The sequence below is a fragment of the Pagrus major genome, chromosome 7, assembly GCF_040436345.1.
Source record: "Pagrus major chromosome 7, Pma_NU_1.0".
In the NCBI taxonomy this organism is placed as follows: domain Eukaryota; kingdom Metazoa; phylum Chordata; class Actinopteri; order Spariformes; family Sparidae; genus Pagrus; species Pagrus major.
The window spans coordinates 26,672,458-26,690,876 of record NC_133221.1 but is presented as its reverse complement, the minus strand read 5'-3'; the positions used below and the strand labels follow the sequence as shown (position 1 = coordinate 26,690,876).

Genomic DNA, 18,419 nt, shown 5'->3' with positions numbered 1-18,419 from the left:
CCACCATGCATGGTGGACTAATGATTGCAGTGTTTTGTTACCGTTAATTAATTGCTCAAAAAGGGCTACTTTGGTGAAGAAAACATTAATAACAATGCTTGTTAGAGGTCCACAAATATAGAGACAACTGCAGACTATTTAGTTAATATTTGAAAAGCTATTATTTTAGTTTTGTTATAAAACAGATGAAAGATCTTGAGGGAGCAGTGAACTGTGGGAAAGAACTTTCTTCATACATTTGTTTTAAAATGTCTTGAGGGAAGCTGTGGCAACAGCGACCTTTGTGTTGCAAGCAGTTTTCAAATTTAAACAAAACTACAAAACTATGAAGACCTCTAAGTGTATTATTTAACTTGAGTGGCTGCATCAGTTGTATTTAGTTGAGGCAGGGTAGTTCTTTTTAAATGGGACTGTGCATACTGTGTCACTTGAATGCAGACGCAATATAGGAGGAAATCGGTGATGTTACTTGGCAAAGTCTTAAGACTCATCTACTTAAGAGATGCACAAAATCTTTGTTGCAGTACTGCAGTTAATAATTAGGTACAATCAGCGTCACTTAATAGGTTTGTTTTTGCAGAACTCCTCACACATTCTCCAGAAACACAAATGCATTATGTATGAAGATTGTTCCTGGTGTAATATTAACCTCCTACAACACACTGAAGTGCTATAGTAAGGTGGAATTTACAACAAACGCGTGATAAATGCTTCAGTGCTATAAAAGATATTCTTTAAGAGGAGAATATACGGTGTTGAGCCCAGCACAAAACATCTCTTGATCTACAATCTGGGCCTCGCAGCTCTGCTCAGAGCCTTTTTCTTCCACTGCTCTCTGTACTGTGAAAATTTTAACACTCATATCCTAAGCGCTACACTGAACAGCACGTCTGTCGGCCCTATTGCCTGATGAGACCGTCGGTCTAATCAATCACCAGTGGGCGGAGCGCAGCAAAGGCAGTGATGTGACCTTAAAGAGTCATAAAGACACATTACACGCATTTATGAAACCTTCACAGCTTCTGAACCTGTGCGTTGATAATCACATCACTGGAGATGTAGATTTAAGACTTGGATCGATATCTCATTATTTGAATGCAAGAACCCATTTCTGTTAAATCAGTCATCAGGGAAAAGGAGGAAGAAAAAGACAGAAAAGGGGGAGGAGGAGCAGACCATGAAATGTCTTTTAGAAATTAATTGTGAAATTGTATGAAGGCAAGATAATTACATTTCTGATCTATGTGATTCTGCGTAAACGTTAGTGTACAGAGTAATGAACATGAGTTTTGTTTAAAACAATATGAATGTTGGTGAACACGGGTGGACAGCTGCACGTCCCTCTGACATAACTGACGTGTAGCTCAGTGTTGGATTTAACCTGTTGATATCATTTCAAAAGTAGATGGATGTGACCTACCACATCAGGCCGTTGATATACATTAGTCATAGACCCCTAAGGTATCACATTTATATTCTTCTGGTCACGTTTTGATACAGAGTGATGATGGGAAATTTAGCCATTTCTGCCAATCCCGGAAAATAAGCGTATTGCCTGTTGCTAATCTTTAAATGTTCTAATCGTCATGTTTATGTTTTTAATTTTGCTTTGTAATACAAAGGGATGTTGCCGTTTCCTGATCACATCTGAGAATGTTTTGGTCAGAATTGGAGTCTCTGAGTGGTTCTGTCTCATTTAAAATTGTGTCGAGTCATAAACTGCTGGCGTCATGGTGTTGCCCAGCAGACATGGACATTGTGTGTTGACGACGGCATAGTTCACGACACAGGGATGTTGAGTTAAGTCAGCTGTCCACATCTGAATTGCCCAGTTTCCCTTCAGAAAATACACTGTGTATCGCTCCCCCCCGGCCTCTCCAACCGTCCATCATATGTAATGTGTCTGTCTGGAGAACCAGACTCAACTGCCTGAAATATGTGTCCCTCCTCTGAGATAAACACTGTCATCTGTCATTGGAGGGAATGGAGGAAATGACACGGTGACAGACAGCTACATTTCCTGAGAGGAGGCTTGGAGTCGGGGGTTGGGTGGTGGGTGATGTAGACGGAGTGGGAAACAGCCAAGGCTTCGATGATGGAAAACGGGTGAATAAAAAAATTTACAATTGATTTGTTTGAGAGAGCAACCCTCTTCAGAGATTGATTGTGGTCATTTATTGTTGGATTTATTTGCTACCTTGAAAATGGTTCAGGTGAAACATTTATTTTCTACAGAAGCCCTAAAGGGCCATGCATTCATCCATTTTATTTCCTCCGTTTCCCGTGATGACGAGTTAATTTCATTTGTTTTCTCGAGATCTCGAGTTATTATCTCGAAATAACATCTGCCGTTTTCCCGAGATAACGGGATAATTTTCTCAAGATCTCGAGATAACGAAACTTTGTTTTCTTGAGATTACAATATAATTAATTTGAGATCTCGAGATAATGACTGTGATATGATAGGCCTGAGATTATGGAGACGCCCGGGACCTCGTAGCTGGTCAGCTATGTAGTTAACGACGACATCAGGCTCACTTAGATTGCACCGCCGATATAGCTGAAGCCTTGCTAACCGTATTTTTAGATTATCCACACTAATGTGTATATTATCTGTAATAGCAAGGCATAATGCTATTTCAGCCTGTGTCAGGCCTTGATTGAAAAGATATGTGACCCGGTGATCGATATGCTCCTGCTCCTCTGACATTGCTACACTGAATGATGTTTCCTGCAATGATTTAATATACTACACTATGGTTTTGTTTTCTCATGATCTCGAATTATCTCTTATTATTAATTATTATATTAATCGTTATCTCGGGAAAACTAAGTTTCGAGATCTCGAGAAAACAAATGAAATTAACTTGTTATCACGGGAAAATGGAGGAAATAAAATGTATGAATGCATGGCCCTTTAGGGCTTCCGTAATTTTCCATGATTTCATTGAAGGTATTTCTATGTCTCATCATGAGAATAATGTTCTTTGTGGTTGAATGTATACTCTGATTTTGCCATAGCTTAACTGTAAGTTGTGTGTAAGAAAACATTTGGGGAATTTTCTTTGTTCTTGGGTGCCATAGAAAAGATTGGCGGCGTATTTTTAAAATGAATTGGATTCATTTAGAGTTCTTACATGCAGTGTACAGGACTTTGATTGGTTAACAATATCAACTTGTGAGTGGAATGTTTGTTGTTGGAATTGGAGTTTGTTGAATATTATTGAGTTTGCAGTGTGCTGGAAATCTCAAATCTAAATTTTTTTCTCATGCAAGAGAACATTTTGGTATTCTTATGTTGAGCTTTGGACTTTTTTCTTTGAGCATTGTTTGTATGAGTGTACTGAATCAGATCCACCAAACTCTTTATGTAGAAATTGGCATTTTGTGCGATTTGGCGCCCCCCACAGTTTCTGAGTGCAACACTACTGTCATAAATACAAATCTCTGGTCCGTAACAATTTGTCAGACGTAATGTAGGTGCTAACTACAAACAAACTTACAAACTTGTATGTTGAAGTAAACACGTATGTAACACTGTGATCCTACCCTCTCACTGAAGTTACATAGTGCAGAAACAAGTAATAGACGGGTGGAGTGGCTGAGACAGAGACACCATTCACCCTATTACAAGACAGTGTACCATCAAAATGAATTTTGAAGCTGTTGTTAAGGTTAAAAAATGTCATAACGTAGATTTAACTGTTCATATTTGTTGTAAACTGCTCGTTTCAACGTTATGGATGCCGTGTGTTCATGAGTCGGTGTGTGCTTGTGAGATTTGATCATTCAGCATAATTAAGACCCCTAATTCCCATACCAAGTGTCAATCACAAAAATTTTACTTAGAAATTGATAGTAGTAAATTTAGCCATGTCAGTATCATTAGGGAATCTGAGATAACTGGAAAATATTAATAGTACAGCTTTCAACAATGTGACCTTAGAGGAGCGTGCTGTGACAGAAGTGAATGGGTTGACTTACAGCTCGAGCAAAATGGTCCATGACTAAGATGGAAGGTGGTCAAGGGGATGTGAAGATTATAGACGAGAAAATATTATACAGCAGGTGATGTTAAACTGTCACATTCATCATGTGGTACCACAGAGGATGTTTCCTCTAACAGCAACATCAAAAGCCCCCGAGGCATGTCTCAGTCAAATCTGTTCCTACAAGTCATTCTTGCATGTGGTTCATAGCATTTTGAGCACTGACATTCTTTTTTGTAGCAGCATAACCTTTTTTTTTTTTACCCATGCTTTAGTTGATTCAGTCATTCCCATAAGCAAAAATATATAGAAGTGATTCTGCTAGAAATGCTCAAAGCTGAAATAATACGTAATTAGCATTGTGTTTTTAATAAGGATGCAACGGTAGAGTTTTCCCACACTTCGGTATGCATCACAGTTTTTGGGCCACGGTAACGGTACGGTTTCGATATCTTAATATAAAACTACTCACACTAGCAAAGGCAATATTGCATGTAAAAATAATTAAAAGCAGATATAGTCAAACCACAAACCTTATTATAAAAATTTAACACTTATCTTAATTGCCTTCCATAAAAAACATATGCAGTATCCAATCAAGTTAAACAGCAAACATTATTGTAGTATTGTATTGTACTGTATGGTATTGTATTGTTTGCCTTTGTGTATTGAACCTAACAGGGCGTATTGAACGGTTTGGTAAAATATTGAATATTGTTGCATCCCTAGTTATTACCAGTTCACGCAAAACACAAAAGATTTATGACAGCTGTAGAAATGGTGGCCCTACATTTTCAGGGCACTTTGTTGGAAATGTGCATGTTCTTTATATGTATTGAACCAACATTTAGTATGTCTGACTAAAGCATAATTTTCTCTCTGCTGCAGAGAAAAGAAATTGTCTCGCACCAGTGCTCTGAAGGTCCTGGACCATGGCATGATTGGACCAGAGGGAGCAGATAACTGCCATAAGTTTGTGGACATCCTGGGCTTGCGAACCATCTTTCCACTTTTCATGAAAACCCCCAAGAAGATGAAGAAAACCGGTACTTCAGAGAAGGAGCATGAAGGTCAGTGACTAATTAGAACAAAGCAACAGCAGATGAGATCTCTTCACAAAGGCTGCAATCAGCTGCACCCAGTTTTGGCCTGTTGAGTAGTTTGACCAATTGGACCAAACAGTGAAAGCTGCAGTGAGATATGTTATTCCACTATTTGTTAAAGAAATGCAATCAGTAGCAAATGAAATTTTAAAAAAAAATATGGAAACCAAACCACTTGCCTAAAAAGATACCAGATGCCTGTCAGATAATGAGCTCAGGCTTCCATACATATTTTCTTGCACATGCTTATGTAAAAGTAACAGGTGATGAGTGTGACTGCAAGGCAGCAAAAACCCCTTTAATTAAGTTGATCTCTCTGTTAGTAGTCATATTGTACTCATTAGAACTTTAGGAGGTTTTGTCACCTTTTTGTTTTGCATTGTTTTACATAAATGCACACTTTGATTTCTTGTTATCCTACACCGATCAGCCACAACAATAAAACCACTGACAGGTGAAGTGAATAACCTTGGGTGCTGGCATTCATGTGAATGCCACTTGACACGCACCACCCATCCAAACACTGTTCTGGACCAAGTACACCCCCTCATCACAACAACACTACCCAATGGCAGTGGCCCCCCAGCAGGACAGTGTGCCCTGACACACCGCAAACACTGCTCAGGAACAGCTCGAGGAACACAATAAAGGGCCCAAGGTGTTGACCGGGCCTCCAGATTCCCCAGATCCCAATCTGATCGAGCATCTGTAAGACGTGCTGGAGCAGGTCTGATCAATGGAGGCCCCACCCCCCAACATACAGGACCCAGAGGATCCACTATAAAACGCCCTGGTGCCAAACACCACACCACCCTCAGAGGTCTTAAGTCCATGTCTTGACAGGTCAGAGCTGTTTTGGCTGCACAAAGGGAACCTTCACAATATTAGGCAGGTGGTCATAATGTTATGCTAATGTTAGTGTATGTGGTGCACTTTATCTAATCTTGAAAACCACATCGTCTCCCCAAATTTTAGACTGATTTAAAGTTAGAATTCTGAAGAGTTTCACGTAATCAAATCCCATGTTCATGCAATTTCTGGCTACTTTTTCTACAATAGGCATTCAGTGTATTTACATTTGGTATTTCTATATATCAGTATATCAAGGGCATCAAAGGACAGTGATGTATGCATGTAATCTGATTTTTATTCAGTAATGCGCAAGATGTCAGAAGGTCAGTGTTTTATAATAACAATATTTTTTTCAGATGTAATGTTTCCACAGATGTGAAATAGATTAGTTCATTCCTCAGAAAAATAAGTTCTTATTGACGATTCTAAATATTTAGATATTGTTACAGGTTTAATCGAACCTGATCAACAAAAATGGCAGTGACATTCATTTAAAGGTTCAATGTCACCTGTCATTGAAAATTTATGATATCAAGCTGATGTGGTGGTATAGAAAATGACTGACAGTGTCAGGGCTACCTTCTTAACATCCTTCAAATCTCAGAAATGTTGTTATTTTTCAAGTAAAGAAATCTATAGATTACTGACTGTACTCATTGAAGTGATTGCACTAATCATGACAGGGTAATTTATTTCTTCTTCTGCAATGTGTAGTCACACCCGTTTCCTGCAGATGCACTCAATCCTAATCTGCTCATGTATCACGGTTTGCTGCCTCTTCGGCCTGTCAGTTTACACTATCAATCCAATCTTGATTGATTTTCCTGCCTGCGCTCTTGAACCTCTCTTGTCTCTGAGTGAGAGATAGGAAGTGCAAACAAGAGCCAGAGAGAGAGAGAGATGGGATGTCTGTGTGGAACAGGGCAAGAAAATAAAATAAAGAAGGGAGGGAAAGAAGAAGAGCTAGAAGCCCTGTCCATCTCTCTGCTCTGTTTGATTACCTACGTCCAAAATGTGGAACCCCTTCTCTCTCTCTGTCTGTATTAATTAAGTTTGATTCATCCGCCAGGGCCTCCAAGCCCTGCAGCGAAGAAGAAATTGTCTTCCATTGTGTCCCGTCTCACCCGGGGACTAGATGAATTAACCTCTGACCTCCTCAAGCAGCAGGAGGAAGAGTGGGATAGATAACCCATCCTAACAGTTGAACCTGTGTGTTGAAGCCCCTGGTGTGGCAGACACACTTAAAAGACAGGCTTTAAAAAGAGATGTGGAAATGCAACCCGAAGGTTCTCTCTCCCTGTGAGCGCTGGATTTATGTGTATTTCTCATCCAAAGCTGTACCTAGAGATCCACAGTATGATGCTGGCCTTTTAACTTAGCAGTTCTGTTTGTTGACACCTCCTGCTATAGAGCTGTTATCAGTGTGAAACCCCTGATGGAGACATTTTTGAGTACTTCAAAGCCCACTATGTAAATGCAAGAATAACCTCTGATCCCTCCACATATATATTACTAATAACATAACTTGTTTAAGTACGCATAAATGTAGACTTGCTTGGGTTAAAGGCAGAATCAAGCAGGTTGCCATTACCACACACTAAATAACGCTGCAGTGAATGTAAAACATGTAAAGTTTTATCTTAATATGTCAAAGACATCCTACAGAACCTACTACATGTTAAATTATTGTCATCAAATGCTTTTGAAACAGCTGTTTTATAGGATTTATGGGATCAAATCACCCAAACCAGGCGTACTGGGCTGTGCTGTCATCAGCTGCTCCAACAATAAACTTAATTTTCAGAAAATAAACAATTACATTTCACAGGTGTGTGCTCCTTGAAGCCATACTAATGCAATACATTTTCATGAAATCCTCCTGCTCTTTCTACGACCACACTCTCAGCACAATGTATTATCTGAGTGCAATATCTAAGTGCTTCACAAAGGCAGCTGGACTTGCTTGAGTTTCTTGAAAGCAGGTGTTGATTTATAATCATTAGCTGGGTAACTATGAAAAGTAACCCCGCTTAGGGCTTAACACTACACAACTTTCATATTCATCCTTTAAAGGTCGGATAAAAGTGGTGTTATTTTATTACCCCAGAGCCACTTTCAAACCCATCTCAGACTTGTGTTTTGAAAGTTAATTATATTTTATCTGAGAAGACCAGAAGATCAAAGTCACAAAGTTCAGATAGTTAACATGAAATAATTGTACGTGTGTCCCCAAGGTCAAGAATAAACCTTCTTGGTTTTAAGTCACTGAAAAAGCAAAAATAGTGTTTTTGTTACATTATAGTTATTAAAATATATTTGAGATTTGTCGATTGTACAAAACATGACATTGAATGACATCACATAGTGCCGGAGGATATTGTGATTGGCATTTTGACTTTTTTCCTGACGTTTTATAGACGAACCCAGCAGCTGATTTGTGTGTTCCGCCATCTAGCAGCACCACCATTACTGCGGTGGCAAGCTGTCTGTCTCTGACAGTAACAGCAACATGGGTAGTTGGATTGACAACGTTAGACAGTTGCCCCCAGTTACTGATGAAGGAATCTTATATAGATGGCGACCTTAACAAGACATTGTTTATGACAATAGCCAGAATAGATACAGGAGAAACGGAGGACATCTCAACCATCTGACACATTTCTAGTGATGAAGTACTGTGTAATATACTACCGTTACTGTACTAGCTAGCTAATATAATCACTCAGGAGCTGCATTTAATCATAATAGACCAGATTTAGTAAGACATTTTAAAATATGACTTTTTTAAAAATAGGTATTCAAGATTATTTCATTAATCTCCTGGTGATGAAAAACAAAATACCAACCACAGGACTTTCAGAGAGGGTCAAAATTACTTATTGATAATATAAGTTGACTAATAAAAATTCTAATATTCTTCCTCCACTTCTTGCAGACATCTTTACCCACTGCACGCCCAACATTTAAAAAGGGGGGTCATTTTAAAAAGATGCGTCGCAAACCGTGATAAATTGTAAGTGACATTATGTTTAGTTGGACTACAGACCACCGCAGTAATGGCAGTGTTGTTAGAGAGCCCAACAAATACATTATCTGGTGGATTAGTCTGTATTCAGCCATAAAATTGTAGCAATTAAATATGTAAATGCCAATGTGCAGCATTTCCTTTTGGAATGACTTTTTCCATAATTAATTCATATTGTTATTTCTTTGTGATGAGAGTTGCAGCCTGTATAGGTTTTCCCATCATGTCTCCATTGATTAGTCTAACAGCTATAGGCGTAATGAGATGCCCGTCATAATATAAGGCCCATTGAATGAACCCTCCCTCTCAGTAAGACTGCTAATTGAAAATGCTGTGAATCAAGTGGTTCTCCAGAATAACACAATGACACTGTAGATTAATTAACTATCAGCCTCCTCAAACAAAAGTAATTAGGAGGTAGGGACCTCTCTGTCTGTTCTTGATGCTTTCTCTCTCTCTCACATTCACTCCGTGGCTCTCTCTATCATAAACCTCGGTGCAGAGATTGATCCCCATGAAATCCTTTCTGAAAATGACACAGCCCAAATGACCAGGGATTGCCAGGCCACATAAGCATTCAGAACGGCATAATTAATAGAGACAGTGTAAGTGGATAGAAGAAAAATAACTGAAGGGAAAAAGAAAAAAAATCCAAACAACAAATAACATTTCTTCACTCATGAATATTCATGTCACAACACTGTGGTTCACCTTTTTTTAGGGTCTCAGTTTATTGGTTTATGTACTCTGTCATTACCAGTGAAATGAGATTGTATGATGGAAATTGGTGGCAGCCGGTTGTTATATTTAGGTGGCTAATGATGCGAGCGAGCCTGAGAGGCAACAGAAGTAAACAACTAATTTACACGGCGAGGGACAATAGTCATAGCTCCGTCTCCTGCTCCAACTCGGGGAAAGAAAGTGTCTATTTGTGTGCTCGCGTGCATGCTGCCATTTGTTTGGTGGAGAGAGCGGACAGGGAGGGAACAGAGGCCTTGGTAGCTGATATGTTTAGAACGCCACACAAATACCTTTGAGTGTAGCGGATGCCCTTTTCGTGACCCTTATTTTCTAATGAATGCACAGAAATAGGTAATGAGTGAGGCACGCTAGCTGAAAGAGACCTGCATCTGAAAATCTGTCACATTTTGTGGCTCTGTTGGAAGCACGCAGTGAGGGGTAAAAGATGGAAAGGCCCATTTAATGGAAATGCGATGCTTTTATTAAAACATCCACCTCCCGCTCAAATTATGGCAGTTTCATTACAAAGATAAAACATGGAATTTTATCAGCCCATTACTTTATCACCAGTATCTATCCTCTGATATTAACAAATGGATTTAGAAAGCATGACTACAGAGCAGAATATATGAGACTAGATAAGTGACTGTAATAGAGAAACTTGGTTATCTGGATTTAATGATGAAACTTGGATCACATATTTCAGTCAAAAGCAGAGAATCAAATGGAGCTCTCATTTGATCAACCCTTCTCCCAGCACCGAGCGCCTTCGGCACAGATTGAGATCAGTAACATTTTCCATGATACGAGTTTGATTGTAATCTGTGTTGTCAGAGTCATGCTGTGTAATCCTATTATTAGTGTATTTCAGAGGGAGAGATTTACTGTTGGATCCCTGTGTAAAGACGCATCTAATTAACATCTTCACGTTTGGTCTTTCCTCTGGTGGGGATTGTTAGCATTCCATCTATGTAAACTTGTACTCTAATGAAATATGATGCGTTGAGGACAGGATATGCTCAACATCTAGAAGAATATTCAATTGTCCTGTGTTCTCCTGAAATAAAAAAACAAAAATCTGACACCAAAAGGAAGAAATGATCTGTATACATAGACAGAGACCTTATTTTAACACAGCCAATTTAGTGTTTGCATGAAGCAGAAACCTTCTGTTATAGGCAGAGCAGACGGTCACACTGAGCCACAGACTTTAAACAACCCACATTACTGTTCCTGCTAAAGTCTCCGTCTTATCTAGTGTACACACATTGACACCCAACTTGTCCTCCTGCACCTTAACCTGTAGACCAAACAAACATTTGAAAGTGCACTCCTAACATCAGTTTTCCAGATAGATAGCTCATTAGCTGCTCAGCTCCAGCACATTAAACAGCATGTAAACATTACTCCAAATGTCTCTTTGGTCCAGTGAGATGCTGGAGTGCTCCTTACTTTTCAATCGCACTAACAACACACTGTCAGCCCATGATTTGTGGGCTACGGGGCTCTCTTACCTCGTCTCTTTCCCCTGTGGTTTAACACCTTTAAAACCACACTGACATTATTAGTAACTACAAAAAAGGAACACTGAATGCGATTTCAGTCGGACTTCAATTACTTGAACGTTTTCATGTCAGCCATTTTGGAAGTATTGCGTTTTTTTGAAGTGGAACTTATCTCCATTAAATAAAATAAATAAATTGTAATATGCTGTTTGTTTCATAAGACATTTGAGTGAAAGCCAGATTGTATTGTTTTGTAAATAGACAGAAAGAAATGTGTGAAAAATGTTCCCTCTGGTGTTACAGTGTGTCTCCTAGAAACGGGATAAAAGCAACCATGCTGTTGACTGGGCTTGTAAATTTAATATGAGTATGTGGTGCTATATTTAGTTAATGGTGTACTATAAACAGCATCAAAAAATATACAGTGATTTGTTCAAGGTTCTACTTAGTCTTATCAACATTCAACACTTTGTTCCTGCATATAAAGCACAACACTTAATGTGAATATAGAGAGCGACTGCGGCATTTAAAACACACTCAGCACAGACTTGCAGCTCTCTCGACTCTCATCTGTCAGTTCATTTGCACGGCCTCTCTCTTTTTCAAAATGGTCACGAAGCTGGCAATGAAGCCTTACTCTTTTACATTTATAAACAAGGAAATTTTCATTGGCTAAAAAAGAGCCAGGTGGGAAACAGACTAGGCGAATTGTTTGAATGTTACGTATGAAAGCAGAACAACAACCCGACAACAAAACTTTGGTAGTTGCAGCCCAAGAGCAAAGTGATGACTATTTTCGTTATTGATTAATCTGCTGTTTATTTTCGCGATTAATCGACCGTTTAGTTTTAGTTTAGTCTATAAGATGTCAAAAAAATTGTGAAAAATGCTCATCACAATTTCCCAGAGCCCAAAGTGATATCTTCCAATTACTTTTTTTTCCCCAACCAACAGTCCAAACCCCAAAGACTCTTTATTTCCTTTCACAGACGACCAATTAATTGATTATCAAAATAGTTGGCAGCTAATTTTCTTTCAATCAATCAATGCTCAAATTTGCTAAAATATACATTGTGATGAATGTTCTAACAGACAATTACAATAATATGTACACCACCTGACTTTCTTGTTCTTTTGTTTCCTCTGAGAGTTCAGCACCAGCCTTCATTCCTGCTGCTTCAGAAAGTGAATGCAGTCTCTATAACCCCTGACAGACTAGCCTGTGGTGCTGGGAGGCTGATTGCTCTCCCCAGGGTACAGTTAGTCCAGGCCCAATCTGTCCCAGTGAGGTACCACCTATCTGTTCTCCTCTGTGGTTCAGAGCTACACTGTACTTTGTTCAGCTGTCAATCAATACATGAATCCAGGCTACTTATGGTTATTTGCATGTTAACTTGGTGCTGTGGACCACCTGGGGCAATGACAAGGCAAAGGGTGAATGATTAGTGGAGGATGAGTGAAGGCTAGCATTTGGACATGCATAGTGTTACCTGACTGAATATCCCTTGAGCTAAAGTTGACCGGAGCTCATTAGGCGCAGGTGATGGGTGGGTTTTATGCATTTCCTTTTGGAGGTGCCAACTCCAACAACAGTCTTTTATTGTTTGCCAGCGTGCAGTTTCACTGTAGGAGCTTCAGTTTGCAGCAAGTGGACTTTTGAAGTCACCTTATTTTCTCCTCTGCTCACACAATGTTTGTAAAGATGTAGGTCTGTGCAGTAAGTGCTGACCTTGTGCTTCTTTAAAAGATTAAACTCTACAGCAGTCTATACAAATGCCACAGTCACCACAGAGGTTGTAGTTGTTTAAATCTTTAATATGTTGGCTCCTAGGGAAGCCTGTGTTCGTGTTAATGTCGCTTGTAGCATTTCCACTCACAGCAGGAGGTTCTGTCCTGCCCTGAACACCATGTTGCTCTGCATTAACCAGAAATGCTCTCTTTGTGAATGATATATTACATTTCACCTCCTGGCCCTGTGATGTGTAGTTCACTTTTCAGGTTCTTCTCTCTTCTCTAACTATCTTCTCAGGTGTTCACAGCTGCTCCAAGTCTTCAAACTCATAAACCTTTAGCTTCTAGTTTTATCTGATCCAAGTTCACCTTCAGTTACCCAGGGCAGTGATTGTTGTCCTTCGATGCTATTGTCAGAACACATATCGTGAGCTCCTGGATTTAACCCAACTTTACATAAAATCGATCATTATCTGAATGGCAGCAGAGTCCATTAATGGTTTGTTAGTGACAATAGTGGGAAACCAGATTGGGCTTTACTAATTTAAGTTGACATTCTATAAATAATAGAATTGGCCGCCTGTTGAATTCATACTCCGAACAAACATTAACCAGAGTAACCACTACCTGCTGCCAATTGTAGCTGCCGTTAGCTTTGTTAGCAATGTAGCTAGCAGTCTGGACTGGGATTTCAAAGCACTGCAGAAGTGTTGGTGTATACACCGCTAGCACAGGAGCTTTGGACCGGGGCGAGCCTGGGCTAGCTGATTAGCATGCTAAGCATGCTTTGCAACACAATGCATAAACATCACAATGTCAAAATTGTTATTCCTTCACATTCTGCTGATAATTGTAGTGAAGTTTTGAATGTCTTTAACCAACATTCTTACATATTGAGTTGCCGCACATCCATTACAAGTATATGCTAACCCAAGTTACTGAAGCCCAGTCAGCTCTGGTGATGTCTTACCACAGATTATGTGCTTGATTGTAACAGCATTGTGAAAATTGGTCTTACTTATGCACATTTTGAATATAAAATCTTTATGATGCATTTGATTAATATTGTTCTGTGGATTTTGCTAATATCAAAAAGATATGATGGAAATAGTTGTTTCCGTGTTTGTCCCTTGTCTTTATACTCAACATTCAAGGGTAAAGCAAAGCATGCAAATGAAGTATTGATTGGACACCTTTCTAAAGGCTCTTTTACTCGGCCTTGCCCTCCATCTTGCACCCCTTCACAAATCTCAGCGGAGCAGTCGCTGTTTAGTTTTAAACCCTTTGGAGAGAACATTCCACAGCCAGCGATCAATAGCCTCCCCGGCAGGGCGTGGAGGTGGCGACATCAATTACCGCTCGGATCAAGCTGATAAAGTAGCGTCCTTTTGGAAATGGCAGTTAGCCTCCTTGTCATTGTGTACAGAAAATAAGCTTGTAAACATGAAAATAAGTGAACCTCAGGCTAAAGATACCTGATGTACAATCAGAGCACACAGTTTTAACTACTTGTACTACATGTACTACCTGTCATACCAGTCAGCCACTTAGTCTGTCAGTAACACTGTGAAGTTTATCTACTCTTCTGACATTCCATAATATTCATGCTTTTAGAGAGGGGATTACACTGTGACACTATCTAACAAAAATCTCTTAATTAACCCTTAATTTACCCCTGCAAATATACCAAACACTTTAATTTCATGACAACCCATCAAGTTTTTGTTGAGCTATTTCATTAAAACAAAAAATGTCATCCTGCTGGTGATGCTAGAGGAAAAGTCAGTGGCTGTAGGAGTCATCTTCTGGGGGTGATGAAACTTCATTTCAAATCTTATAATAGTTGTCAAAATATTTCATTCTAGGCTAGGATTGAGTAGATTTCTGGACCGGCAACTATCAAGTTTTATTATGTTTATATTTTGTTGTCAAATCTTAGAAAAGTTAAGTTGACTGGTTGATGTGTCAAAGTTGTCCTGATGGATTGTGGTGCTGCTACATTCATGGACTCTTATTATGTTCCACTCCAGAGCTCTCTTTTGTCACTGGTTTGGAAATGTTTACATTGGCTCAACCCTATACTGCACCAAGGTAGCTATTACCATTCACAGAGCCCTTAAAATGTAGCAAATTGCATGAAAGCAATATCTGAATATTCACCCTTAATTTAAGTTTTAAGTCCCCTTTAAGGAATAATTAAAGGGATTGCTTTCATGTTATTTGGTCACTTTTGAGATGTTTTCACTGCTTAAAAAGCACTTCTAATAAATTGTCTAATCCAATTGTTGTTAGTCAGTCTCAAGTATGTACAAATATGTTAGTTGATTTAAAGGTATGTTTTAAAACATTCACAGAATTAACTGAAATTATCACAAAAATATGAAGAAATAAAGAGATAGTAAGCATTCTATCCGGTAGTCCCTAGCCAGTTTGTACCTTCAGAGGTGATAGTTTGAGGATTAAAAAGGACCGACGCTCCCCCGCTGCTCTGAGCTCCCAGTCCAGGCAATGTCAGCTAATACGACCGCTAGCTGCACGGTTAACTGAGTTGAGTAGCTAATGACAGCTACAGTTAGCAGCAGTTAGCAGTTACTCTGGTGATATGCTGCTCTTTTTTTGAGTAGTCAATTCTACATATTGCGCCTTTCAAACAAAGTTATCAGGAGCTTTAAATGCATCATTAGTAATGGGTACATTAATAGAGTTTTAAGGTTAAACATTGACTGATTCAGTTTGATAGTAAGAAGGGTAACAGGCGAGTTTCAAGTCAGTGGTTTGATTGTGGCTCACAGATTCAGCAGTAATTCCATGAAATTCAATTTATTTCAGCTTTTGATAGGATCAAATTTTTACTGGACCTTCCCTCTAAAGGAACACAGTCCAGTTTGTTTTGTACTGTGTTTCAGTGCTGCCAGTATGTTATTGCTATTATGAAAGATTTGACGTGTTATAGCCCTTAGTTTCCTCAGCCTTCAAGTCTTGTGAGTGAGCACGCTGCGGGTCATATGGGATTGCAGAAAAGGAGCTGACAGCAAACACGACCCCTTTTAAAAAAACAGAAATGGGATTGATTCCTGTGCTCTTGTTGCTTAGCAACTGCAAATCCTTGTTGAGAGAGAATATTGACCTCTTGTTGATAAAGTCCAATTACATTTTTTCCCCACTCTGTATATCTGGAGATTTTACAGTGTCATATTCTGCTCCCCCTGTGTACAGTGTATTGTTTATTCAATATCATAGAGAAATATTATACTGTGGTTGTCATCTACTGGTGCAGCCTAGGAAGGAAACGGTCTTTGAATAACAATACATCATACATAGCATGAATTGGGTTAACAAGGGCACTCAATGGAACTAACTAGTTTTTGTTGCTAATTTCAGTCAATTAAAATGTTAGACCTCCCGCATGGTAAATGGCCTGCCACAGACACATTTCTATCACTGTGAGAAATGTAATTTAGCCCCAGCCAAAACTGTTATGCATGTTCCAGCATGCCCTTAAAATGAAAATTGATTTCAAAATTTCATTAACATTTTCTCCTCCCCTCATTCTGTGCACTCTCAGTAAGAGTATCCATGCTTAGCTGACTGCGTGCTGTAATTACAAATTATCAAGTGCTAATCGATTTGTTCTTTCTGAAGCCTGTGGATGTGTGTGTGTGTGTATGAGGTGTGTTTTTAGTGACTGTAATGCTCCTCTGTTAAAACAATGAGCTCCATGATGAATTGCTATGATGTAGGAGGCTTACATACTGTATGTGTTTGTCTTCGAGAGTTCGTGGAGAGAGCTTCTAGCAGATATCTCAGTTGTTACTTAAATAATTATGGGGTGTAAAGATCTCGTCTGAATAAACATTTAATAAAACTAAACTATTGGAAAGCGTTTAAGATATTACCCTGGTGATATTAACAAGGAAGCTTTAACTTGTCTCCTCACTTAACTTGTTTTTAGAACACGTCAGCTCCATCATTGCCTCCATGCTGAGAAATCTCAAGTCCCAACAGAGAAGCAGACTCCTCACCAAGTTCACAGAGAACGACTGCGAGAAGGTTAGTTTTTTTGTCATCTTCTTGCTGCTCTCCTCTTTTTGACATCTTCAGCTATTTCCATGCACCAATCAGCAAGATTTATATTGAAATGTGTTGACAGTTGTTGGAACACTGTCAATTGAAACTGATCAGTCTACACCCACACACTCCTGATTAAGCAGTTATAGAATGTTTTAAGCATAAAACTCTTAATTTAACATTAAATTAAGGATGTTTATGTTTGAGATTGAAAATGAAACTAAGCTTTTGGGGGCTTTAAGAAAAACAAAATTAAGATCAAAGTCCAGTATATTTTTCATCATACTGGACAAACAGGTTGATTTTGGTGTCTTTATTTCACGATTTTAGGGCTGCAGTGACTAGTCAACAAGTGATAATTGTTTCAATTAGTTTTCAAGCAAAAATTACAAATATTTGTTGGTTCTAGTTTCACAAATGTGAGGATTTGGCTTCTTGTTTTTACCACATATGATAGTAAATATAATATATTTTATTTATTATTTTAAGTTTTGGACAACCATTCAGACGAAAATAACTATTTAATGACATCACTTTGGGTTCTGTTTTTGACATTTCATTAATCGATAATGAAAATAGTATAACATTATTCTTTAATAAATAAAGCTAGATACTATTTTTTTCAAAATGGTATTACCTGATTTTCCTGTTTTCATTCTGCCCATTAATACTTGGAAATAAAGCCTTGTGCAGCTGTAAATGTTTTGATTGTTAATATTTCATTCCACATAGCTTAAATGTGTTGAAGAAGATGCTGTAAATACTAATAATTGTATTTGTTCAGGGCCTAATCAGTAACATTGCATTGTATTCCTTATTTCTTGTATATTTTCGAGGTACGGCAGTAATGCTTCGACTATAATGATCAAATGAATAGTCAAAAAAATCTTAATAATTGCGAGGAAACCTGGTTTTATCAAAGAGATTTTCAGACTGTTACTTTCAGTGTTTATAAGCAGTCGTTGCCCTTTGTTCAAACCTCTTTGTCGTCATCCATGTACCTTTTTAAGGCTAACTACCTATAATCAGGCTTCAAAGACACAGGGGGAGGGCGGAGGGACACAGTAGTCATTAGTCATTACAATATTATCATAAACTGACTATAAATGGTTAATTTTATTTTTTAAACTAACCTGATGAAGGTCTTTGGTGTGCAACGTTGTTATTAGCAGTTCATTCCTGATGTCAAGTGAGGTGAACAGTGTGCAGGACTTCTTCTACAAATTTGACAAAAAATGCTAGAATAACTCACCAACACTTGTAAAGCTTTGAACACATTGGGGTTCAGGCCGGACTTTCTCACTACTCTGTACTTGAGTATATTAAGTTCTGCTACTTGTTACTGATCTTGAGAAAGTGATTCAAATATCAAACACCAGACACCTCAACTTATTTTTTACCACTA

General features: G+C 38.6%; 1 protein-coding gene across 1 annotated transcript in view; it reads left to right on the top strand.

The window, feature by feature from the left end:
• The window catches only part of ctnnbl1 (catenin, beta like 1), a 62,135-nt gene that overhangs the window by 17,730 nt on the left and 25,986 nt on the right, over positions 1 to 18,419 (top strand). The window contains exons 11-12 of the mRNA XM_073470195.1: positions 4,878 to 5,059; positions 16,899 to 16,996. Of these exons, the coding sequence (XP_073326296.1) occupies positions 4,878 to 5,059; positions 16,899 to 16,996 (280 nt within the window). The remainder of the gene's footprint in view (positions 1 to 4,877; positions 5,060 to 16,898; positions 16,997 to 18,419) is intronic.